Below are 26773 nucleotides of genomic sequence, written 5' to 3'. Positions count from 1 at the left end.
AGCTCTTTCCTCTATTTCCCTTGATTCTCCTCCTGTCCCGCTATCATGCTCAGTCCCCACCAGGATTTCAGCACTTCCTCTTTGTTACGTTCCCCCTGATCCTGCACTACCAGGTCTCCCACACCCACCTCCCCACCAATTTGGATCGCCCGTTGCTTCCCTGTCCCTGGGTTTGTTAACACCTCCTCCCTTCCCCCCACTTCCTCCTATCCCACGCTCCCTCAGAACTGTCAGCCCCGCTGTTTTCTCCTCTAGATTCTTCATCCAGCCTGTCCTATCCAGACAGACCTTTCAATCTACTTTTGTGTGTGTGTGTTGAGGGTTGGGGGGGCGTGGGTAGGGATCAAAATGCCTCCATTGCACCTTACTATTTCTTTTCAGGTGTATTTCATTACGATTTTTATCTTTTGGCTTCTTAGAATTCTTCTACAATAGAGATAAATTGTTTATAATCTTTTGTAATTAGAATCCACTCAATTTCTGATAACTATAGTGAGACTGTTGAGAGGGAACCTTCCAGAGTCTCTGCAGTGGTAAAGCCTCCGGTCTTCTCTCTCTTCTGGCTCACAGTTAAAGTTAAAACTCGGACTTTCCAACTCACTTACTTATGTTTATGGTGGAAGAGGTTGTCTGAAAGACAAAACCTAGTCAAAGTCTCTTCCTTTTATTCCTGACCATTCTCTCTTGGTAGGAATGTTTGCCTTTTCTTTATTCAGTAATTATCTACGTATATTCTTTGGCAATTTTAAAAAAGAAGCCCATACATTCTAATCTAATAGTTTTTTACTCCCTTTCAGCACCTGGAGCTGCCAGTTTCACTTTAAGACAGAATTAATCCTTTTCTTTAAATAAGACATAATTTATATACTATCGCGCTAAAGGTACTTAGAATGATTTGTTTTCAAGGTTGACCTAAATATAAAACCTTTTCAGAATGAAGTTTATTTCCATTAAATACTGGGAATACTAGGATTACTTAATTTATATAAGTGCTTACTTATCATGAAACTAATTAAAGTAAGTTTGAAAAAAATGGCATACTTTAATTTAATAATACTATCCACAGGTAGGAAATTATTATATTTCCATAACCCTATCTTCTTCATGCTTTACAGGATCCTTTAGAGAAATAATTTAAATTAAGTTGTCCTTTTTTAATGGCCTTTTTATGCCAATCAAAATAAACAATCTGTTCTTTCAGTACAATTTTAAAATACACTGATCAATGTTTCTTAGAGTAGTTACTCAGCACCTGCTCATCACATAGATCAATCTTTCTTGAAAGAAAAAATATTTTAGACAACTTCATTAAAAACATTAGACAAGATATCTTAGTTATGTAGTGGTGCTATAATATAAACACCAAAACTGATTGATTTAACAAACAAATTTATATTCTAACAATTTAGGAAGCTTTGTATGGGGTCACTATGGATCAGAACCGACTCAATGACACCCAACAACAACTGGATTTCAGGTGCAAGCTCTTCAGGAAGGCTTTCTCTCTCTGTTGGCTCTGGGGTAAACTTTTTATTTCCTTGCAGCAACAGTGGGATCAGTGTCCCTTAGAGATTTCCATGTGTCTTGAGTTTACCCTTGATCAAGGAGGTTCTCAGCACGAGGGCCCCAGGTCCAAAAGACTCACTCTAGTTCCAACGGTTTTTGCTTGGTGATGAGATCCCTCTTTCCTCATTTCTTTCTCTTTTTATCTTTTTTAAAGTAGAAGGGGATGCAGGCCATATCTTAGGGAAACTCCCTTTCATTGGATCAGAGCTGTGTCCTGGTTAAGAGTGATGAATCCCCCCCGAATACTGCCTCATTAACTTCCCTAGCATATAATATCAGCAAATCCTACCCCATTAACCACAGACAGAACTTTGTAAGACAAAGGACAGTTCTACCAGATCACAACATTGAAAATAATGACACAAAGTTGAGAGCCAGGGCCTGGCCAAATTGACCCATATTTTGACACATGCTGTTCAACTTGATCCAAGACAAACTCAGACACACAGTCCAGGATAGAGGCCAGCTCTCAGAAGAAAATTAAATAGAAATCTCACACAAACCTCACTGATCTGTGAGGCCTGCTCCAAAAACAGCTGGTTTGGATGGAAAACAAATAATCCAATTTCTTTAAAAATGTATGTAGCAAGTCTTTGTTAAGACTGACAGAATAAAACAGGAAAAACAGGTTCTATATACACCTTGTTCTCTTTCCAGAGGCTTGCATTGCCATGGCAACAGACCCTCTACCAAAACTTGACCATCAAACAAAAGTTCCCCAGAGGAAATTGAAGACACAAACAAGAACTAATTTCCCCAAAAGTGGAGGGAAGAGCAGAGGAGAATTCACTTTTCCCAACCTACTTACTGGAATTCCAAATTAGTATATTCAACTTATAAAATGTTTTAAACATGAACCCCAAACCAGCATGGACGGGGAGGCGGGGCTGAGAAAGACTAAGTTGTCAAGGACTTCGTTTTCACTTGGATCCACAATCAACACCCATGGAAGCAGCCGTCAGGAAATCAATCTTTAAAGTGTTAAGAAGCAAAGGTGTCACTTTGAGGATAATGCCTTTGGATTAAGGACTTGGACTGCCAGAAAAAGACATAAATCTTACAGTAGTAATGCTCCTTAGAAGTGGGGATGGTGAGAATTCCTCTCATACTATTTGGAAATGTGATTGGGAGGGACAAGCTCCTGGAGAAGGGTATCATCATCAGTAAAGTAGAGGTTCAGCACACACAAAAAAAGAGGAAGATTTTCAATGAGATGGACTGACACAGTGGCTGCAAAATGGAGCCCAAACATAACAATTGTGAGGGTGGCACGAGGCTAAGCTTTGCTCTGTTGCACAATGGGTCACTCTGAGTTAGACTAACTCAACAGTGCTTAACACCAACAGTAGATAACACAAAAAGTGACAGTGAATAGAATACGCGAAGGGGATGGAGAGAGGGATGGAGATAAAGGTGAAGAAGGAAACTTTCAGGAAGGATAAAGTATCCAAGAAGGGGCCGAAGGAGCCTGCCACAAAGAAAAATGCTAACTACGCATAATTCTAACCTGAGTCCAAATCACAGAGGTAAATCCAGTCTTTGCGAGAAAACTGTCAGTTACATATTAAGATGATGATGTAAGACTTGTATGGAAATCACTTTGCCTTTTCAATCATTTGAAGAATTTTTACAGGAACTTAAAAAGGACTGGGGCGGGGGTATGGGGTGGGGTGGGCAATGTATGCTAGGAAAGCTTTGAATCCAGGAAATATGTATGCCCTCTGTAGGATCTTGGAGGAGTTTTTTAAATGGGGGAAACAATGGAATTCTTATTTACCTTATTTGAGTATGTTGAAATCTCATCACGAGGAAGGGAATTACATTGTGCATTTTAATTGCTAAAGTAAGAACATTTTGATAGCAAGAGTGCTGGGGATAAAGCCTCCATAAGGGCAGCTGAGGTCCTCAGATGAGGTGCTCTGGATGGTCAGTGGCTCAGAGAGCAATTCTAGTTAAATGGGATAAGAGGAAGGTTTCAGCACAGGGACAAAAGGTTAGTAGCGATGAGAGATGGGGGGGGAAAGTATAAGATACAGTGGGCTGATCATTCTTAACAACTACTCAACCCCAGTGCCTCTCAAGACAAAATCCAGTGACCCCAAGAATAAGAATGGGAGGTCATGAAGAAATAAAAAGATACTTGGCAGTTTTCACATTTTCCTTTTTGAAGAGATGCATTAATATCATTACCAAAGGGGTGTTTTAAAATAATTTACATGTGCAGGAATTGTGCCCAATCTGGCCCCACCACATTGGGGCAAACCATGGAGGGTGTGCAACAGAGCAGCAAGGGGAGCAAAGCAATGAAGTCCTGAAGGAATCCTGAAAATAGACTTTGGGGGCAAGGCATGGCACCTCATCAGATTTGATCAGAAAACACTCATAAAGGTCAACACACAGACTTAGAACTATTTATAGGCTTTTATTTTTTGTTGTTGTTGTTTTTGTTTTTTTCATGTCTTTTTTCATTCCATTTCAAGATATGCAGGATAAACAATCCTGAGGAGAAACCAGTTCCAGAGTGGGGACATGGGAGAGGGTGAGGCGAGGGAAAGGGAAAGGGGGAGCCAACAAACCCATGGACAAGGGAATAACAAGAGATCTAAAATCGATGGGGAGAAGGGTGTAGGATGCCTGGTGGGGCTTGAACAAGTGCAATGTATCCAAGAGGAATTAATGAAAGCCAAATGAAGGTCAAACATGATAGTGGAACAAGAGGAAAGTAAAATGAAATAGAGAAAGGAACTAAGAGGCAAAGGACATTTACACAGGTCTAAATACAGGCATGTACATATATAAATATATACATATAATGATAGGGACATCAATCTATGTACATATATTATATGTTAAGTATTAAGGTAGAAGATGTACATTGGGCCTATAGTCAAGTACTCCCTCAATGCAAGAAAACTTTGTTCTAATAACCCAGCATTCTGTGATGCTCACCTTCCTGACAGGATTGCTTAAGACAATCTTCACCCATAAGCAAATATGATGGTGCCCAGCTATCAAAAGATATAATGTCTTGGGTCTCAAAGACTTAAAGATAAACAAGCAGACATCTAGATGAGAAGCAACAAAGCCCACATGAACGAATCACACCAGCCAATGTGATCATGAGGTGTCAATGGGATCAGGTAACAGGCATCAGGCATCAAAAGACCCAGAACAAACATATCAATGTGAACAAGGTGTGGGGGGTGGGAGTGAGGGTGGAAGAGCTAAGTGGAGAATCAAAGCCCAACTGTAGACAATTGGACATCCCCTCACAGAAGGGGCACTAGGAAGGGACAAGCCAGTCATGGTACAGTATAGCACCAACAAACTATACAACACTCCTCTAGTTCTTTAATGCTTCCTCCCCCCCTCCCACTATCATGACTCCAGTTCTACCTTAAAAATCCAGCTAGACCAGAGCATGTATACTGGTACAGATAAGAGCTCTCGACAAAGGGAATCCAGGACAAATAAAGCCCTCAGGTACAATAACGGGAGTAGCAAAACCATGAGGATAGGGGGAAGGTGGGGGGAGAATGGGGGAACCAATCACAATGATCAACATATACAAGGCCCCCCCCAAGGGGGACGAACAACAGAAACATGGGTGAAGGGAGACAGCTGTCGATGTAAGATATAAAAGTAATAATTTATAAATTATCAAGGGTTCATGAGGGAGGGAGGGAGAGTGGGGAGGGAGGAAAAAATGAGGAGCTGATACCAAGGGCTCTAGTAGAAAGAAAATGTTTTGAAATGGATGATGGTAACATATGTACAAATGTGTTTGACACAATGAATGTATATGGATTGTTATAAGAACTGTAAGAGCCCCCAATAAAATGATTTAAAAATAATAATAATTTATGTGTGGCTTTATTATCTGTGAGTTTTAAAAATTAACTACTAGGTCCTCATTCCACTGAAAAGTGCAACAGGTAAATCACATGAATGAATTGAAATATGAAGATAGTAATACAAGTGATATTAATAGGATCATTGTAAAAATAGAAATAACATTTTCCACAGGAAATGTGGCCACTTCCACAGACTAAAGACCAAAAGTACCGGCTGCATTATCATTAATGGTTTTACTCACAATCTGAGTCCATGATTTAAAACACAATAAAATTGAGTATGGAGTGGGAAAGTGGTTAAAATTATAATACTGACATTTTTAATTCAAGCAAATAAAGTTTTAAGGGACACAATATAACATATATAGAGGCTTATATACTTTCCTTGCTTCCTCTGTTAGGCCTAGTGAAATAACATAATGAATAAACTAAAGGAAAACAAAACAAAAAAACCCTGAAGCAATTAGTTTGAAAATCTAAGAAAGGAAGGAAATGACTACTCACTGTAGCAGTGCTTTTGTCTTCCTGGTGGGGTCTTCTGGTTTGAAATTTTTGTAGGCTTCTACTTCGTGTTCTATGGAAAGCAACTGTCCCTGGAGTTTGTTCCTGAAATTTGGCAGAGTATCTCGAATGTGGTTGGTAAGTTGCTAAGTAAAACAAAACAAAACAATCATAAACACATTGAAGGTTAATCCATGAGAGAAAAATCAAGCTGCACTGTTTTCCTAATCATTCAAAGTATTTGAAATTATATACACACTTGAGACTGACTGTGGAAGATAGGCAGTGGGAAAAAATTCCAACTCTCTTCCATGACCCTACGGAGATGCTGAAAAGTCTTTCCATGAAAGTCACTTCCTTGGACTATCTGTTTAGTCTGAAAAAGAATCTGAAAAGATTCTATTGAAATTCAGCTAACATTGCTGCTGAGCCTGCTCAATAAGAGCTTAGCACAAATTGATGTATCCGATCACCTCTCTTGCTGAGGAAAACGTTAAGGTAAACAAGAAATAGGAAGTCCAGATTGACAGGCACTCCCTGCTGTCCTCGGAGCTAATGATCTTACCATATTGGAGGACGTCAGCTATTAAATGGTGCCAGAAGTGCCTGTCAGTTACATTTCTCTCCATTTTGCACTTTAAGCTGGTGCTTTGTCATACCTTCACCTCTCTAACTATGCCCCAGACCAACACCTTTGCCAAGGGCTCTTTTGTTACTATCAAATCATGTCTGACTAACAGCAACCTTATGGACAGCTCAACAAAACCTGGTCCGGTCCTGGGCCATCTTATTGTTATGTTTGAGCTCACTGTTGCATTCAGGTGTCAAACCATCTCATTGAGGGTCTTCATCAGAAGCAAGAAGGATGTCCTTTTCCAGGGACATCATGATAATGTGTCCAAAGTACATGAAACAAAGTCTTGCCATCCTCACTTCTAAGGAGCATTGTGGCTATACTTCTTCAAGAGAGATTTGTTTGTTCTTTTGAAAGGTCACTAGGTTAGGGATAAAGGGGCTTGTCTTTCCAAATGCCTGAGCTACATGAAAATTAGCTGTCCATGCCACAATAATGGGGTTGGAAAGAAATCAGGCATCAATTAGACACCTATCGGAAAGATCCAAACTGATCATGTCACACAAGCCTCCTAAGCTCGGGTAGAAGTAGGAGGTCCACCTGGGCACACCGACTAGTTCCAACCACAGGACATCACATAGGTAGGCCTAAACTCAGCCCCTAAGATTAGCCAATACCTCCAACCATGCCTCCCCAGCCAGAGGGGTGAAATACATAGGTCATAGGCCACAGGTCTCACTTTTACTCTGCTCTTGATCAGCAGCACGCTGTGAGGGAGGGTGGGAATTCCGCCCCCACCTAGGGATTTCATGGTTCCACAAGCATGGATTTGGGGCTGCCTTTCCTGTATTCTTCCCATGTGGTTTTTCTCGCTCAGCCGTGAACTCCAGCATGGTTCCACTCGGCCTTGCACACTTTTCAGAAACAGCATGCATTTGGGGGACTGTAATACCTGAAACTTCCTTTTTCCTCATAAAAGTCACTTGGATTACAAAATGTGCTTCTGCCATGTGAATTCTGAAGAACCAAGGTACCCGAATCCAGGAAACTCACATTTTCAGCAGTCCATGGAACTTTCAGTAAGTTTCCAAACCAAACTCACTACCACATAGTCCATTCCAACCCACATTGACCCTACAGGACAGGGTAGAACTGGATTATGGGACTAAAACACCTCATCTTTCTCCCACAGAGCGGCTGGTAGTTTGAATGGCTACCTTGCAGTCAGCATCCCAATGAATAATCAGTTCAACCGCATTGATTTTTCTCCTGTCTTCCTTATTCAACGCCCAACTTTCACAAGCATATGAGGCCATTGAAAATACTATAGCTTGGGTCAGGGACACCTTAAGCCTCAAAGTAACACCTTTGCTTTCCAACACTTTTTTTTTAAGATCATTATATTAGGAGCTCTTACAGCTCTTATAACAATCCATACATCAATTGTATCAAGCATATTTGTACATATGTTATCATTATTATTTTCTAAACATTTACTTTCTATTTGAGCCTTGTTGTCAGTTCTTCTTTTCCCCCTCCTTCCTCCCCTCTCATCCTCTTGACCCCTTGATAAATTATAGATTATTATTATTTTCATATCTTAACACTGACTTAGCCCCCTTCCCCTGCAGTGTCTGTTGCTCGTCCCCCTGGGAGGAGGGGTGGTGGTGGTTATGTGTCACTCACTGCTGTCGGTTTCCCCTTCCTTCCCTTCTCTCCCACCTTCCCCCGACCCACCTGGTATCACGACTTAGATTTCTGTTCCTGGGGGGTTTATCTTACCTGGATTACGTGTGCCCTGAGCTTTTATTTGTACCTGTGTACATGCTCCAATCTAGCCTGAAGTGTAAGGTAGGACTGAAGTCATGATAGTGGGGGGTGAGGAAGCCTCAAGGAACCAGAGGAATATTGTGTGTTTCATCGGTGCTACTCTGTGCCCTGGTTAACTCATCCCTTCCTTGTGACCCTACTGCGAGGGGATGTCCCATTGCCAACAGATGGGTTTGGGGTCTGGGCTCCAGCCCACCTTGTTCTTAAATATATGTCTCTTGCTTTTCAAAAACCTTTCACTTAGTCCGGCATGGGGACCGATTTCTAGGCACCAGCCTCATCTGTAACTTCGCTCTCAGGAGTTCTTTGAGAACCCAAGTCTGGGTCAGTCTTATCAGAGTGTGGAGCAGACATCAAATGGGCCAAATCACTCTGTTCTTTGTCGTCTCTGCCCCACCCCCTACCCCCCACCCCCGAGAGTCACTGGTTTTACTTCATATCTAACATTTATTTAGATGAAAAGATATTAGTAATGCAGTAGATGATTTTTTTTTTTTGGAGCAGGGGCATATTTAGTGAGATGACTTCTATGTCTTGTTAGTTTCTGTCAGAATACAGGCTTCAGTTTTTCACTGTCACCTCTGGAATTTTCTGCTTTTCATCTTATTTGACCAGATCTGGTTTTTCTTTTTTTGAATGTAGTGCCTATGTTAGACATCGAGCTGCTCTTTTACTTGGGAGTTGCAGGCAGACGAGGTGTCAGTGAGTTCTGTACTTAAATCCTCCCCTTCCGCTATTACTTTAGCACTCTCTCTTACCTTTCTTTCCCATAGCTCAGGATCGAGAAGAGCAATGCCTAGTTCTTAGATACCAGCATTTCTAACAGAACTTGCTAGGTAGCGTAACCCATTTGGGGTGCCCTTTCCCTTCCAGGGGAAGAGCCCTGATGGAGTAGGGTTATGTGTTGGGGCTGCTAACTTCAAGGGCAGCAGTTCAAGGCCACCAGCTGCTCTGGAAGAGAAGGCTTTCTATTCATGTAAACAGCTATATTCTCAGAAACCCACAGGGGCATTTCTACCTGGTCCTATAGGATTACTGTTTGATTTTGGTTTCCCTTCCTGAGAAAAGAGTCCCTTATTTTAGGTTTCTTGGGGAGAGGTGGTGGTGGGGGGGAACCTAAGAGTCATCTTTTAGGAAGGTGGTATGGAAAGTGCCACTGTTAACTGAAGTTAGACATGGAGGAATTGATAGACATTACTGTTTCTGGTAATGATTATAAACACTAAGATAGTTATTGTGTGTAGTATCTGATGTGGTTGAGCAAATCCGTTACAGTCTAAGTACTTAGTGAAGATTCCAAAGAGCTTACCAGTTGTTAGTTTGGGCTCATAGTAACCCGTAGTGACCCCATGGACCCCATAGGGCTTTTTAGGACTTTTAATTTTTTTCTTTTAAGTTATTATTATCATTTCTTTTTGGCACCCTGATGGTATAGTGGTTACATGTTGGGGTCTAACTGCAAGGTTAGCAGTTTGAAACAACCAGCTACTGCACTGAAAAAAGACAAGGCTTTTTATTTCTGTAAAAAGGGACAGTCTCAGAAACTCATAAGTGCAGTAAGTTCCACACTAGCCTATAGGATCTCTATGAGTTGCAATCAACTCAATAGCAGTGAATTTGGCCTTGTTGTTGTTTTTAAGGTTTTTAAGGCCTTGGGCTGCAAGGTCAATATTCAAAGACTTCGGCTACTCCAGGAGAGAAAGATGAGGCTCTGCTCTGGTATGGCTTGGGAAGCGCTATGCGTCAGAACTGACTCAGGGAAATGGGGGAGGGAGGGTAGCTTTTCAGAAGCAGATAGCTGGAAGTTTCTTCTGAAGAGGCTCTGGGTGGGTTTGAACTGTCAATCTTAATGTTCCATACAAGGACTGTTCCAAAAACCACATATATATATGTATGTTTGTTATGCGTCTTCTGATCCCTGTTACCTGATTCCATCGACACCTCATGATCGCACAGGCTGGTGTGCTTGGGTTTGTTGCTTCTCTGCTAGATGGCTGCTTGTTTAACTTCAAGCCTCTGAGACCCCAGACGCTATATCTTTTGATAGCTGGGAACCATCAGCTTTCTTCACATTTGCTTATGTACCTATTTTGTCTTCAGCGATTGTACTGGAAGGGTGAGCATCACAGAATGCCAGGTTGTTCTAACAAAGTGTTCTTGCGTTGAGGGAGGGCTTGAGCAGAGGGCCCCAAGTCTGTCCATACCTCAATATATTACCATATAAATATATGTACATAGGCCATTATCTCTTGTGCAGGAGACTTACCTAATGCATTGTTTCATTTGATCTCTTGACTGCTGCTTCCATAAGCATTGATTGTGGATCTAAGCAAGAGGAAATCTTTAACAACTTCAACCTCTTCTCCGTTTATCATGATGTATTTATTGGCTCAATTGTGAGGATTTTTGTTTTCTTTACATTTAGTTGCAATCCATACTGAACGCTGCAGCCTTTGACCTTTATTAGCAAGTGCTCCAAGTCCCCCTTGATTTCAGCAAGCAAGTTGTGTCATTTGCGTGTCTCAGGTTGTTCATAAACCTTCCTCTAATCCTTCTCCAGTCTTCTTCAGACAGCCAAGCTTCTTAGATTATTTGCTCAGCATTCCGTTTGCATAAGTATAGTGAGGGATATAACCCTGGCACATACCTTTTTTTTACTTAAACCACAAATATTCCCTTATTCTGTTCACACAACTGCCTCTTGATCCAGTACAAGTTCCAATGAGCACAAAGAAATGTTCTGGAATTCCCTTTGTGCTCAAGGCTGTCCATAGTTTGTTAAGCTCCACACAGTCGAACGATTTGGCATAGCCAATAAAACACAAGTAAACATCTTTGGTATTCTCTGTTTCAGTAAGATCCAACTTGATATCAGCAATAATATCTCTTGTTCCCATCTCTTCTGAATCTGGCTTGAATTTCTAACAGATCCCTGTAGTTTACTGCTACAAGCATTGTTGAATGGTTTTCAGAAAAATTTCACTTGCATGGGATATTAATGATTTGTTTCATTAGTTCTACATTCTGTTAGTTCGCCTTTCATTGAAGTGGGTACAGATATGGATCTCTTCAGTTGGTTGGCCACAAAGCTGTCTTGCAGTTTTTTTGGCATAGATGAGTGAGTGCTTCCAGTGCTTCATCCACTTGTTGAAACATTTCAGTTAGGAGTCCGTCAATTTCTGCATTCTTTTTAGCTCATGTCTTAAGTACCGTTGGTTCTTGATCGTATGCTACATCTTAAAATGGTTGATTCTGACCAGTTCTTTTTGGCACAGTAACTCTGTGTATTCCTTCCATCTTCTTTTGATGCTTCCTGCAAGCATTCAATATTTTACCCATAGACTCTTTCAATATTGCAACTCCAGGCTTGAATTTTTTTCCTTCAGTTCTTCAGCTTGGACTATGTTTAAATGTAAACTTTTGGGTTTTCTAGCTCCAAGTCATTGCACATTTCACTATAATACTTACTTTTCATCTCAAGCTGCCCTTTGGAATTCTCTGTTCAGATGTTTTGCTTCATTGTTTCTTCCAAGTGCTTTAACTACTCTACAATGAAAAGTAAGTTTCAGAGCCTTTTTTTGACATCCACTATGATTTGTTATTTCTTTCTTACCTTTTTAATGACCTCTTGATTTCATGTATAATGTCCTTGATGTCATCCCACAGCTAATCAAGTCTTTTTTCATTAGTGTTCAATGAATCAAAGAACTCTTGTTCTTGAGATGTTCTCCAAATTCATTTGTTATATATTTAAGGCCATTTTGTCTCCTGTGAAGTTGTTTTAATTTTCTTCAATTTTAATCTTAATCTTACATATAAGTAATTGGTGATCTGTTTATAATGAGCTTCTAGCCTTGTTTTGACTGATAATACTCAGTTTCTCCATCACCTCCACCCACTCACTGCCATTGGGTCAATTCTGACTCATAGCAACTTTCTAGGACAGGGTAGAACTGTCTTTGTGGGTCTATGAGATGGTAACTCTTTGTAGGAGTAGAGAGCCCCATCTTTCTCCTGAAGAGTGGTTGGTGGCTTGGAACTGCTGACCCAATGGATTACAGCCCAGCATGTAACCACTTTCCTACCAGGGTTCCTTCCTCTATCCACAGATGTAGTGAATCAGATTTCTATGTATTCAATCTGAATAACTCCATCTGTAGTTGTCTTTACATCGTTGAAAAAATGTTTTTGCATTTGCAATGAAGAACTCATCGGTCTTCAAAATTCTATCATGCAGTCTCTGGCTTTGTTTCTATCACCAAGGTCATAGTTGCCAACTACTGTTACTCTTTGTTTTCAATGATAATATTCTAATCATCAATAAATTATCAATACATCATATTGGCATGTTCAATCAGTTTCAGAATAAAGAAGCTGGTGGATTGCTTCAATTGTTTCATCACTAGTTTGGGTAGTTGGTGTGCACATTTGAATAGTTGAATTGGCCAAATTTCCTTGTATGTGTGTATAGATATTATCTTAACACAAGCTTTATTGTACTTTTAAACAGATCTAGAAATGGTCTTTTGATAATGAATGGAATATCATTCCTCTTGAATTTATCATTCCTGGAATAGTAAACCATATAATTGTCTAATTTTAAATGGCTAATACTGGTCCATATCAGCTCTCTGTTGTACTGTTGTTGGGTGCCATTGAATCCATTCTGACCCCAAGTGACATTGAAACATTGCCAGGTCCTGCACCATCCTCATAATTGTTATGTTTGAGTCCATTGTTGCAACCACTGTGTCAATCCATCTGAGGAGGGCCTCCCACTTTTTAATTGCCCCTCTACTTTGCCAAGCATGATGTCCTGCTTCAGGAACTGGTCTCTCCTGATAACATGTCCAAAGTATGTCAGATGAAACCTCTATATCTTTGCTTCTAAGAAGCATTCTGGCCATATTTCCTCCAAGACAGATTTGTTTATACTTTGAGCAGTCCATGGTACTTTCAATATTGTTCACTAATACCACAATTCAACAACAATGATTCTTCTTCAGTCTTCCTAATTCATTGTCCAACTTTCACATGTATATGAGGCAATTGAAAATACCATAGCTTGGGTCCGGCACATCTTAGACCTCAAAGTAACATCTTTGTTTTTCAATATTCTAAAGAGGTCTGGTGCAGTGGATTTACCCAATGAAATGTATCTTTTATCTCTTGGCTGATGCTTCATGAGCATTGATCATGGATCCTAGAAAGACTAAATCCTTTATAACAACATCCTTTTCTCCATTTATCATGATTCCACCTACTAGTCCAATTTTGAGGGGTTGGGTCTTCTTTACATTGAGTTGTAATCCATAGCTGCAATCCCTGATCTTAATCAGCAAGTACTTTAAGTCCTCTTCACTTTCAGCAAGCAAAGTTTTTTGCCTGCATATTTCAAGTGTTAATAAACCTTCATTCAATCCTGATGCCACATTCATATTCATATAATCCAGCATCTCTGATGATTTTCTCAGCATACAAATTGTATAAGTATGGTAAGAGGATACAACCTGATGTACACTTTTCCTGATTTTTTAAACTATGCAATATTCCCTTGTTTGGCTTGCACAACTTCCTCATGAGCCATATACAAGTTCTGCATGAGCACAATGACGAATTCAGGAATTCCCATGTCATGTAAGACTATCCATAGTGTGTTGTGTTCCACACAGTTGAATGCCTTGGCATAGTCAATAAAATATAAGTTAACATCTTTCTGGTATTCTCTACTTTGAGCCAAGATGCATCTGACATCAACAATGATATCCTTTATTCCATGGCCTCTTCTGAATCCAGGCCAATTCTCCTTTTAAAACAAAACAAAACTTTGTTTTAAATCAAAATTCCCCTTAACTGCATATTTGAAAGAATGCTATTTTGAGGACTAACGGTGCACCGGACCCAAGATGTGACATTTTCAATTGCCTCATATGTGTGTGAAAATATTGAATAAACAAGACCCAAAGGATTCATGCATCTGAATTATGGTGCTAGAGAAGAATACTGAAAGTGCATGGACTGTCAAAAGAACAAACAGATCATCTTGGAAGAAGTAGAGCCAGAATGCTCCTTCGAGGCAAGGATGGCAAGATTTCATCTCACATCCTTCCAACATGTTGTTAGGAAAGGCCAGGCCCTGGAGAATGACATCATGCTTGGTAAAGTGAGAGGAGCAGCAACATGCATTGACACACGGCTGCAATGATCTCAAACCTAACAACAAGTGTGATGCTGGCATAGGACGGGTGTTGTTTCATTGTGTGGTACATAGGATCGCTGTGAGTCAGAACCCACTTGAAGGCATCTAACAACAATATATTTAATTGTCAATCATTTTCAACAATGTAGCTTACTGTTATTACCCTGGCATGTGGTTCTGAAGCAGAGAACAATAGGATGTAAAGGACTCAATCCTTCTAGTTCCTCTCAGTCTTCTCCTACCACCCTCTATAGTTCCTCTCTATCTCACTGCCAATTCATCTTCCTCCACCAGATCTGTAAATGTTGAAATTCCTCAAATCAGAGTCCTCTATGGGTACTTTTGTTCAGTCTCCTAGGGGTATCTAATTCTATCCATGGCTTCAATTAATATCCAAACACCTGTGATGGCCCAAGTGTTCTGTCCAGACTGGATTCCTTTTTATTGCTGCCCACACATCAAGAGGTCAACAACATCTAACTCTTAACATGCTCAATTCGATGACCAATTTTTCCCTTCATGATGCCCATCTTGGTGACTTCAGAATGATTTAGAAACTTTGGACCTGTTTCTGACTTCACCTTTTCAAAACCCACTATCACCAATTTTCAAATTTCCTAGGTGTGTCTTGAATTTGTTTTTTCCCCTAACATTAAAGATCTTTCCTAAGACAAATTACCATTACTTCTTACTAACTCCTCACTAATCTTCTCATGGCTACTCTTTATCTTCTAGTCTGAAACCAACATAATCTTATTTTAACACACAGCTCTGATAGTGTCATTCCCTTCCATAGATCCATTTAATGACTCTCCACTGCTTTTATGATAAGAACCAAACTACTTAGCCAACTCATCACCTACAAGTCATCTCTCATTCTATGCCCTCCTGACACATAGATGTTCCTGTCTGTTCTTCAAAATTATCAAGCACATTTCCAATCTTTGCCCTAGAAACTAACTCTCCAGCAGGATAATAGGTACATACTGAAGCAGCAAAAAATAAACCTTCTGATCTGAATTATGGTGCTGGGTAAGAATATTTAAAGTACCATGGACTGTCAGAAGAACAAACAAGAAAGAAGTACAGAGAGAAAACTTCTGGAAGCAAGGATGATGAGACTTCTGTTTCTGGGAAAGGACATCATGTTTGTAGAAAAGAGGGTCAGCAAAAAAGAGGAAGACCCTCATGGAGTTGGACTGACACAGTGGCTGCAACAAGGACTCAAAAACAGCACAGGGTTAAGCAAATTTCATTCTGTTCATTCATAGAGGCATCTACAAAAGTAATAAGTTTCAAACCCAGAATGAATGTGCTTGAGTCTATGAGAAAAGAATGATCATAAAGAAAAAGAGAGGTCTTCAGTACAAAATTCATTCCTCTATAATCTGACAATCAGTTTTCAAAAATCCAATTATGTGATAACTAGGGGGTAATAACCAAATAGTCAATCCCATATTTACAAGTTAATTTGTTTTCAACGTTATCTTTCTAATTACGTTTGTGATTTTCTTCTAAGCTTTCTTTTAAGTTTATCTGTTTTCACTGGGCCAATATTGTTTTATTAGTTGGGATGTAAAAATATATCATTCCATATTTCAATCCCATCAAGTGGAATTGTACAATTGCTACCACAGTTTCGAAACACTCTTTTCTACATGAACTACTGGACATCATCTCCGTTTTGGCCCCCCACCACCACTATACCCCCCTTCCCCCAAACCCTTTATTCTGCTTGAGGTACCGATAGGTTCACAATCCTGGGTTTCATATACTGAAGAGTGGAAAAGCATATAACACAGCTTCAAAAGGGTGGCCTCCATTGACATGAGTTGGAGCTAGGATTTACTGCGACCCTGGGCCAATACTGATGTAACAAACAGTAATTTACAAAAGAATGAATAGCAAATTGTATTCCTTACTCTAAATATATCCATATCTTTAAAATGACACAACTATATTACTGCCTGATAAAACTCAAAAAACACACTTACTGCCATCTAGTCAATGCTAGCTTAGAGTGCCTCTACAGGAAAGGGAAGAAGTGTCCCTGAGTTTCCAAGACTGTAATTCTTTTTTTTTTAAATAATTTTATTGGGGGCTTATACAACTCTTATCATAATCCATACATACACCCATTGTGTCAAGCACATTTGTTTATTTGTTGCCATCATCATTCTTAAAGCATTTGCTTTCTACTTGAGCCCTTGGTATCTGCTCCTCCTTTCTCTCTCCCTCCTCACTCCCCCCTCCCTCTTGAATCCTTCATAATTTATAAATTATTATTATTTTTCCATGTCTTACACTGACTGATATCTCCCTTCACCCACTTTTTGTTGTCTGTCCCCCAGGGAGGGGGTTATATGTAGATTCTTGTAATCGGTTCCCCCTCTCTACCCCACCTTCCCTGCACCCTCCTGGTATCGCCAATCTCACCTCTTCACCTTAAGGGATCACCTGTTCTGGATTCCAGTTCCTATCTGTACCAGTGTACATCCCCTGGTCTAGCAAGATTTGTAAGGTATAACTGGGTTCATGATAGTGGGGGGTGGGGTGGGAAGAAGCATTTACAAACTAGAGAAAAGTTGTATGTTTCATCGTTGCTACACTGCACCCTTACTGACTTATCTCCGCCCCGAGACCCTTCTGTAAAGGGATGTCCAGTTGTCTACAGATGGGCTTTGGGTCCCAAGACTGTAATTCTATGGGAGTGAAAAGCCCCTTCTTTCTTGGAGGCAGCTGGTGGCTTCCAACTGCTGACCTTGTGGTCCACAGCCCAATGCATAACAAATCCGCCCCCAGGGCCCATTATTTAACCTGATAGCATACAAATAGTCATCTATCCATAATTTTATATTAATTGGGATCAATTTAAAAGTACAAATAAACTTGTCTATGTTCTGGCCTCATATCAGATGTATACCATTACTTTTTGTTTTATCTAAATTTTTTTCAATTTTTTTGCTCGAAAAGTTCAAGTACAATATCACACATAGTCTACTATTGTAACCTCTACTGATAGCTTCAAGGATCTCACCAGTCTCAATAAATACTTGATTGGACAACCAACTCAGTTCATCGTTCTGATTGTTTTTGGTTGCTGTCAACTGCTCTGGCATAGGTATAACACACAAAAAGTTGCCTTATTTGTGACATCTCTATGTTGAATTTGAGTTTTGTCTTATTTTTTTGAAAACTTATTAAAAATTTAAAAAATAAATTAGTATCCATGTATTTCATAAATGTTCTTGTTCCTTGAAAGAAAACTAAATAACACACTAAGTTTTACCTGATTAAGAACCTTCTGCAGGTGTGGAGTTCCCATTCGATCAGCAATATGTCTGTAAGCCGGGTGGGAAAGGAAAAATTTCCTTTCTGCCAACATAGCAGCCTTAATGTCCTTCTTCCCATCTATATCCTTCTGACTTCTGTTTACCACCCCCACGTAACCTGAAACAGAACAAAAACATTTGGAGTTTCACACACCTTTTGCTGCTTATTCCTAAAGATATTTCAAGGCTTTTCAAGGCTTTTCATGAGAGAGGAGATTAGCCTGAAGGCTAGGTCCCATTAGAAAATCCCATTTGAGCCCCTGGTATTTAAAAAAGGCCTATCGTAATGATAATTGTTTAGCACCAGCATTGTCATTTGCCTAAAATTCTTTGTACATTTTAATAGAGTATATCTGTAATTTTTTTATTATTTTTTTGGTATATAGCAGGCAATGTCATTAAATAAAAATATAACTATTATATATTTATGCAGGCAATGACAAGTATTTATGCCTTCCCTTCAAACCTTCTCCTTTTCTTGTTCTATGAGTCCTTTCATTTTAGGAAGTTATTCTTCATTTATCATTTTCAATCACTTGGTAATATGCAGTCCTGTACCATTCAAACGAGTCATAATTCCATTCCTTGCAATTGAGGAAGACTTAAAACCAATCCTCCAATTGGTTTCCAAACCAGTTCCCTGCCACATAATTAAAGTAATAAATCACAAGCGTATTACCCCTACGAAGAGGAAGCAACTTGTTCTCTAGAACATCCCTGGCATCTGTTCCTTCATCCATTAGATCCAGTTTGGTAATGACTCCAATGGTTCTTAGACCTGAAGCATAAAAAAAAAAAAAAACATTAAATAATTTGCAGAAGACTTACAAATGTTAGAAACAAATGTCTTATTGATAAATGTAAAGCAGGCATATTTCGATCCTTGTCTGATTCCTCTTCGTCTTATCCACTGCTACTCCAGCTCCATCACTTGCCTGTCACTTGACCGGACTGTGATGGCATGTGTGTTGCTGGGACGCTGGGACCTGTATGTCACTGGTATTTCAAATGCCAGCAGGGTCCCTCAACAGGTTTCAACAGAGCTTCCAGAGTAAGAACCAACTAGGAAGAAGGAATTGGCTGCCCACTTCTGAGGAAGTAGTCCATGAAAACCTTATGCATAGAATGGAAACACTGTCAGATACTGAAGGCCTAATAAATGGAAGCAACACATTGTTAGAGACAGTGCCAGAGGATGGGGCCCTAGAGTAAGAAGGAACTTGAAATGTGACTGAGGAGAGGCTGCTTTCTCAAAGCAATGGTGATGTGAATGTAATAAATGTAATAAATCCCGTGGGAGTAAACCCTTCAGAATCTTCATTTGCTGATGAGACACAACTCAAAATGAGTAGAAACTGCTGCAAAAATATACTGGACCTGGAACGTGGATTGTACAAAGTATGAATCCTGGAAAACTACAAGTGATCAAAGAGTAAATAGAATGCATAATGATAGCTATCCTAGGCATTAGTGAGCTGGTATTGGCCATTTTAAATCAGAAAATCTTACGGTTTTCTATGCCAGGAAGGACAAAATAAAGAGGAATGGCATTACATTTGTTGCCAAAAAGGACATTTCAAGATCTATATTGAAGTACAACACTGTTTGTGGTAGAATTATATCAGTCACCTTCAAGGAAATCCATTTAGTACAACTATTATTCAAACTTATGTACCAACCACTATAAGTAGGGATGCCAAAATTGAAGAATTCTAACAATGTCTTCAGTTTGACAATGATCAAACATGCAATCAAAATACATTCATAATTATTGGCAATTGGAATGCAAAAGTTGGGGGGGGAAAACAAGTGAAGCTGGAAATCATCTAATAGAATTTTGCAAGATCAATGACTTGTTCATAGCAAATACATTTTTTTCAATAACACAAAAGGTGACTATACACATGGTCATAATACAAAGAAATCAAATTGACTATATCTGTGAGAAGTGAGGATGGAGAAGCTCATTGTCAACAGTTAAAACCAAGCCAGGAGTCAACTGTGGAAAAGACCATCAACTGTTCTTATGTAAGTTCAGAATGAAGCTGGAGAAAATAGAAACAAGTCCATGAAAGTCAAAATACAACCTTGAGTCTGCCCCACATGAAATTAGAGGGCATCTCAAGACAGACTTAATGCATTGAACACAAATGAAAGAAGACCTGAGGAGGTATGGGAAGACATCAAACACATCATTCATGAAGAAAGCAAAGGATCATTAAAAACACAGGAAAGAAGGAAAAGATAAACATGGATTTCAGAAAAGACTCCAAAACTTGCTTCTTAAACACACAGTAGCTTAGGTAAATAGAAGAAATGATGAAATCAAGGAGCTGAATAAAAATTTTCAAATGGCAGCTCAAAAGACAAAGTAAAGTATTATAAAAAAATGTGCAAAGAACTAGAGTTAGAAAACCAAGAGAGAAGAACATATTCAGCATATCTTAAATTGAAAGAATTGAAGAAAAAAAATCAGGCTTCAGGTTGCACTATTGAAAGATTCTATGGGAAGACTCTTTAGTGATTCAGGAAGCACCAAAACATGGGAAGAGTACACCATCACTAACAAAAAGAGCTACACAACGTTCTACCATTTCAGGAGGTAGCAGATGAGCAAGAACCAATGGCACTGAAGGAAGAAATCCAAACTGCTCTGAAAGCATTAGCCAAAAACAAGGCTGCAGGAATTGATGGAATACTCGTTGAAATGTTTGCACAAGGTGATGAAGCACTGGAAGCACTCACTTGTCTATACCAGGAAATTTGGAAAACTGGAAGAGAGCCATAGTTATGCCCATTCCACAGAAAAATGAGCCAACAGAATACTGAAATAATAGAACAATGTCATTAATATCACATGCAAGCATAATTTTGCTGAAGATCATCCAACAACAGTTGCAGTAAGTAGTACATTGACAGGGAACTGCTAGAAGTTCAGTCAGGATTGAGAAGACGATGTGGAATGAGGGATATCATTGCTGTTGTCAGATAGATCTTGACTCAAAGTAGAGGATACCAGAATGATGTATACTTGTATTTTATTGACTATGCCAAGGCATTCGACTGTGTGGAGTATAGCAAACTACGGCTAGCCTTAAGAAAAATGGTAATTTCAGAATACTTCATTGTGCTCATGCGGAACTTGTACATGGATCAAGAGGTAGCTATGAAAACAGAACAAGAGAACTGCAAGGTTTAAAACCAGCAACGGTGTGTGTATCAAAGTTGTGTCCTTGCAACATGCTTACTCAATCTTTATGCTGAGCAAATAACCAGAAATGCTGGATAATGCAAAGAATAGTGTGGCATCAGGATTGGAGGAAGGCTTATTAACAACCTGCTATATGCAGATGGCATAACTTTGTTTTCTAAATGGAAGATCTTAAAGCTATTGCTGATGAAGATCAAGGATTTTAGCCTTCAGAAGGTATTAAAATTCAATGAATAAAGACCCAAATCTTCACAACTGGACCAAATGGAAAAAATGGTTGAAGTTGTCAAGGATTTAGTCTTGCTTGGATGCACAACAAATGCTTATGGAAGCAGCAGTCGAGAGATCAAAAGATGCATTACAGTGGGTAAATCTGCTGCGCAAGACCTCTTTAAAGTGTTGAAAAGCAGGGAGATCACACTCTGAGGTCTAAGGTGCACCTGATCCAAGCCATGGTATTTTCAATTCCCTCATATGAATATGAAAGTTAGACATAAAGAAGACCAAAGAAGAACTGATGCATTTGAATTGTGGTGATGACAAAGAATATTGAAAGTACCATGGACTTATAAAAGGGAAAACAACTCTCTCTTAGAAGCAAGGATAATGAGATTTAATCTCACATATTTGGGGCATTTCTGTTAGGAGAAGGACATCATTCTCGGTAAAGTAGAGGGGCAGCAAAAATGCAGAAGGCCCTCAACAACATGGACTGACACAAGGGCGGCAATAATGGGCTCAAGCATGAGAACAATTGTGAGGACCGTCCAGGGATGAGCAGTGTTTTGTTCCACTGTGCATCGGGTCGCTATGGGTTGGAAGTGACCTGAGGCACCTAACAACAATAAGAACTACCACATCCTGGTGAATTTCTATGTAATTAAAAGAGAGGTGCACATTCATTTCTTCATAAGAAAACTTTCTATTTAAATGAGAACACAAATAGCTGTATTACCAACATACTTATTAAAAAGTTTATTGTATTACAATGCATAAGTAGCAATTACACATTTTATTTCTCCTCTCAGCACAGCACACAATACAAATGCTTTCATATTTTTATGTATAACATTTTGAATGGGAAAAGGAGACAAAGGAAGAAAATGGGATAAGTGATGTTACATTGTAGGATTGCAATGACATGAAACAAAATGTGTATAAATTATTGAATGGAAAATTTATATGCTCTGTAACATCTTCACTCAATTCGTAATAAAAATTTTACAAAGAAAAAAAGGAGTAAAAAATATAGACCAATGATAAGAGCATTTCATAAACCAAGGATTATAATTTATTCAGTACTGAGCATTTGATATCAATATTAAAGAAGAGAAAACTAGTTTAATCAAAAATAATCTTACAAGTCTCACAGCATTCAGTGTTCCCTAGAGCAAAAGTGCAATTTAATGCAAAGATAGAACCAGAAATGATGAGACCTGAATTCTCGTCTCCACGTTAATCACTTAACTCCTTGGGTCTCAGGTTTTCTAACTAATACATCTAAGGTTTCTTCCAGTCACAAAATAAGGAAGGAACCTAGTCAATTTATGTAGCAGGTCAGTCACACTGTATTTACCCTTTGAAATTTTTATTAGATGGAATATTATAGTATTTACCTGGTGAGTAATACATTAAATGCATTTATTTGGCATTCTACTTAAACTAATTGACACGTTTACCTTCTCCTTGACGCCAATCTCAAAATACTGATGGCTAATATTTATGACAGGGTCCCTGGTGGTGCAGTGGTTAGAGCACTCGGCTGCTAACTGAATAATCGGCCGTTAGAACCCACCAGCTTCTCCAAGGAAAACGACTGAGCCAGTCCTCCTCTGTAAAGATTTCTAGCCTGGGAAACCCTGTGAGGAAGAGTTCTACTCTGTCCTAAGGGTCACTCGGAGTTGGAAATGACTTGGTAGTAATGGGTTTTTATTATTGTTGTTCTTAATATTAAGCCAACTCCTTTTGTAAACAGTTTGTATCTGTTAAATAATGTATTTCTAAGATGAAAACAGCAGTTAATTTTGAAGATGAAGAAACTAAGGGGAACTGCAAACTCACTGGCATAAAGTCAGTTCTTACTCATAACAACTCCATAGGACAGAGAAGAGCTGCCCCTTTGGGTTCCCCAGACTGCAAATCTTTACAGGGGTACACAACCTCAACTTTCTCCCACCAGGGGTGGGTTCAAACTGCTGACATTGTGGTCAGCAGCTCAGTACATACATGGCCCACTAGGTTAAACACCCTGCTCAAAAATATGAGTCATGGTAGTTGGATCTATGCAAGCTTTTAAGCAATATCTTGTTCACACTAAAATTACTTTAGAAAGAGACTGAAACTAAAAAAGTCAAAGAGAATGAAAGAATATGAAAGGAAAATTTTAGAAAAGGAAACCTAAAAGGGTGACTTCAATAGAGCAAAAAAAAGAAAAAGAAAAACTGTATCTGAGAAAGCCCAGTGTTGGAAGAGTCGAGAAACTAGATATTTCACCTCACAGACTCACAGAAAAACCTGAGCTCAGCACCTGAGCTCAGGAACCAATTGCCTTGAAAATAATGAGAGGGGTGGTGGCAAGCAGATCGAGATGAAAACAGAAGCCCTGGCTGGAAACTACCTCGGTTCCATCCTATCGTTAGCAAGTACAGGCTGATTTTCTGAAAAGACTAAAATAAAGAAACTCTGAACTCAAGCACACCTGCACCAGTGTCCAGGATTGATATTGGAAAAGGGTAATTAAGGGAAATTCTACACACTGAATTGGCAAAATTTTCCCACCCCAATCCCATTCCTTAACTTCGCTTCAAGAAAGAGCACCCTGGCAGGCTATTAACCACTGTGGTGGACAGATTTTATGCCAAATTAATGGTACCTGTGTGGAGGTTGGGGTGGCGTTCAACCTGTTAATCAGGTGGTAGCTTGGTGATGCCTCCTTAGGGGTGTGGCCTTTTTATGAGAGAGACAGTGAAAACTTCTCTCTGGCCCTCAATCCTCCTCCTTGCTGAGACTCTGTCTGTCTCCAGCGGTCACCCAATGTAGGCCACCAACCTCCAGTGCTTTCAGTGTCCTGTCATCTTCCCACTGACCTTGGATCCATGCAACTCTGCACCCACCAGCCTGTGGTCTCCCAGCTTCCTGCTTCACCTTTTGTAAGCATCAGCCTGCAGCTATGCTAGTCTGACCCAGGCACTTGAGTTGAACTGGGTTAGGGCACCTTCTTCATAAAAAATTATTCTTGATATAAAGTTCTTTCTTACACATATATGAGTGCCACTAGTTTGTTTCTCTAGACAACCCAAACTCACACACACACCAAGAAGGATATTGGAAGAATTCTGTCTTGGAAAATTAATATTTCCAAAACAAAAGGACAAATATTGACATTCAGAAGAATATTAGCAGAAACAGGCCAATAAACTAGCCTGCTATGAAGTCTACCACTCATATTAAAGACATCCTTTAATACCCTGTTTCCTAAAATGGGTGGTACCACCCCTTGGGTGGGGCTGGAATGATCCAGTGTGGGCTGCTAAAGCAGATACCTATACGTTATCATGTATTGTGGGTTACAGTACTTCTTCTTTTTAATTGTCAGAGGGGGCACAGAGTAATTTTTTCTTTCTGAAAAGAGAGTAGTGGAACAAATAAGTTTTGGGTCCTATGCTCTACTGTGAGACCAAAGGAAATAAACAGAATAAAACAGAACATGGAGAAAACAAAGGGAATGCAAAATATAGGTAAACCTATTATTATCATTTCCTACAGTCCTTAAATAGTAAATTAGATAGGGGATTAAATTTCAGTCCACCATTATATTCAGCAATAGGTTATTTTTATTTATCTCCTCAGAGAGAAAGGCAAAACTATTGCTCTTATGAAACAAGATCAGAATGTTATAAAAATAAATATTCAGGGAAAAATAATATCCAATAATTAAAAATATGAAAGCAGAAATTAAAATGTGAGAATTTTTAGAAGACAATACTGAGAAACTGTTTCCCCCCACAACAAGATGAAACTAGTTTCAAAAAGTGAGAGCACTGATTCAGGTAATTTAATATACAAAAAGATAAAATTCCAGAAAGATAGAAAAGAAGAAAATATCTTGCAGGGCAGGGCAGGGGGGTGGTTTTTTAGTTAATTTTTTAATTTAAAAAGATACGAATTTAAGGATTGAATGGACCCATCAAGCACCCAACATAACATAACACACACACACACACACACACACACACACACACATCTTTATAGATTTCAAAACAGACAGTCCCAAAACAATGCACAAAAAGAGTCAGGGATCGTTATAGAAGCACTCTTCCTGGCCAAAGAACTGGAAACTAAAACTAAAATACCTCCAAAATCTGTGGGGATATTCATTTCTAACCTAGAATTTTTTTTTATTAAAAACTTTTATTGAGGGCTCGTACATCTCTTATCACAATCCATACATTCATCCATTGTGTCAAGCACATTTGTACATTTGCTACCATCATCATTTTCAAAGCATTTTCTTTCTACTTGAACTCTTGATATCAGCTCATTTTCCCCCTCCCTCCCCACCCCACCCTCCCTCATGAATCCTTGATAAATTATAGATGATTATTTTCATATCTTACAATGTCCTCTGTCGCACTTTACCCACTTTTCTGTTGTTCGTCCCCCTGGGAAGAGGTTATATGTTGACATTTGTGATCAATTCCCCCTTTCTCCCCTTACCTTCTCCTTATCCTCATGGTATCTCTATTCTCATTGTTGGCCCTGAGGGGTTTATCTATCCTGGATTCCCTGTATTGTGGACACTTATCTGTAACAGTGTGCATGTTGTGGTCTAATCCAATTTCAAAAATAGAATTCAGGTAATGATAGTTGGGTGGGGGGGAAGAAGCATTAAAGAACTAGAGAAAAGTTGTGTTTCATCAGTACTATACTGTACCCTAACTGGCTCATCTCTTCCTTGTGACCCTTCTGTAAGGGGAAGTCCAATTTTCTGCAGATGGGCTATGGATTTCCTCTCCACGCCCCCCACCTTTACATTGGGTATGATTTTGTTCTGGGTCTTAAATGCCTGATACCTGATCCCATCGACACCTCATGATCACACAGGCTGGTGTGCTTCTTCCAGGTGGGCTTTGTTGCTTCTCAGCTAGATGGATGCTTGTTTAACTTCAAGCCTTTAAGACCCCAGATGCTATATCTTTTGATAACCGGGCACCATCAGCTTTCTTCACATTTGCTTATGAACTCATTTTGTCTTCAGCGATCATGTCCAATTGGTGAGCATCACAGAGTGCTGGATTATTAGAACAAAGTGTTCTTATGTTGAGGGAGTACTTGAGTCGAGGCCCAATGCCCATCTGCAACTTTAATTCTTAACATATAGATATACATACATAGATCTATTCCCCTCTCGTTATATATAAATATATTTACCTATGTACATGCCTGTATTTAGGTCTCTATAATTGTTCTTTGCCTCCTGGTTGTTTTCTCTATTTCCTTTTACTTTCCTCTTGTCCCACCATCATGTTCGGGCTTCTTTGGGGTTTAGTAATTCCTCGCTGCCACAATGCCCTTGATTATGCGCCACTAGGCATCCTACACCCTTCTCTCCACTGATTTTTTTTTAACATTTTATTAGGGGCTCATACAACTGTTATCCCAATCCATACACACATCAATTGTGTAAAGCGCATTTGTACATCGTTT

The 26773-nt window shown here is 39.3% G+C and overlaps 1 protein-coding gene across 8 annotated transcripts in view; it reads right to left on the bottom strand.

The window, feature by feature from the left end:
* Window positions 1-26773, bottom strand: part of DNM3 (dynamin 3) — a 731348-nt gene that overhangs the window by 465010 nt on the left and 239565 nt on the right. For all 8 annotated transcript variants that reach the window (XM_045297842.1, XM_045297844.1, XM_045297841.1 and 5 more), the window contains exons 5-7: window positions 18536-18634; window positions 17814-17974; window positions 5925-6067 (exon numbers count right to left, since the gene is read on the bottom strand). In XM_045297842.1, the coding sequence (XP_045153777.1) occupies window positions 5925-6067; window positions 17814-17974; window positions 18536-18634 (403 nt within the window). The remainder of the gene's footprint in view (window positions 1-5924; window positions 6068-17813; window positions 17975-18535; window positions 18635-26773) is intronic.

Source organism: Echinops telfairi, unplaced genomic scaffold, assembly GCF_000313985.2.
Source record: "Echinops telfairi isolate 266 unplaced genomic scaffold, ASM31398v2 ScPeMD7_7424;HRSCAF=8462, whole genome shotgun sequence".
NCBI lineage: Eukaryota > Metazoa > Chordata > Mammalia > Afrosoricida > Tenrecidae > Echinops > Echinops telfairi.
Note: the sequence above shows the minus strand (reverse complement) of the source record. Positions and strands in the feature narration are given on the sequence as shown.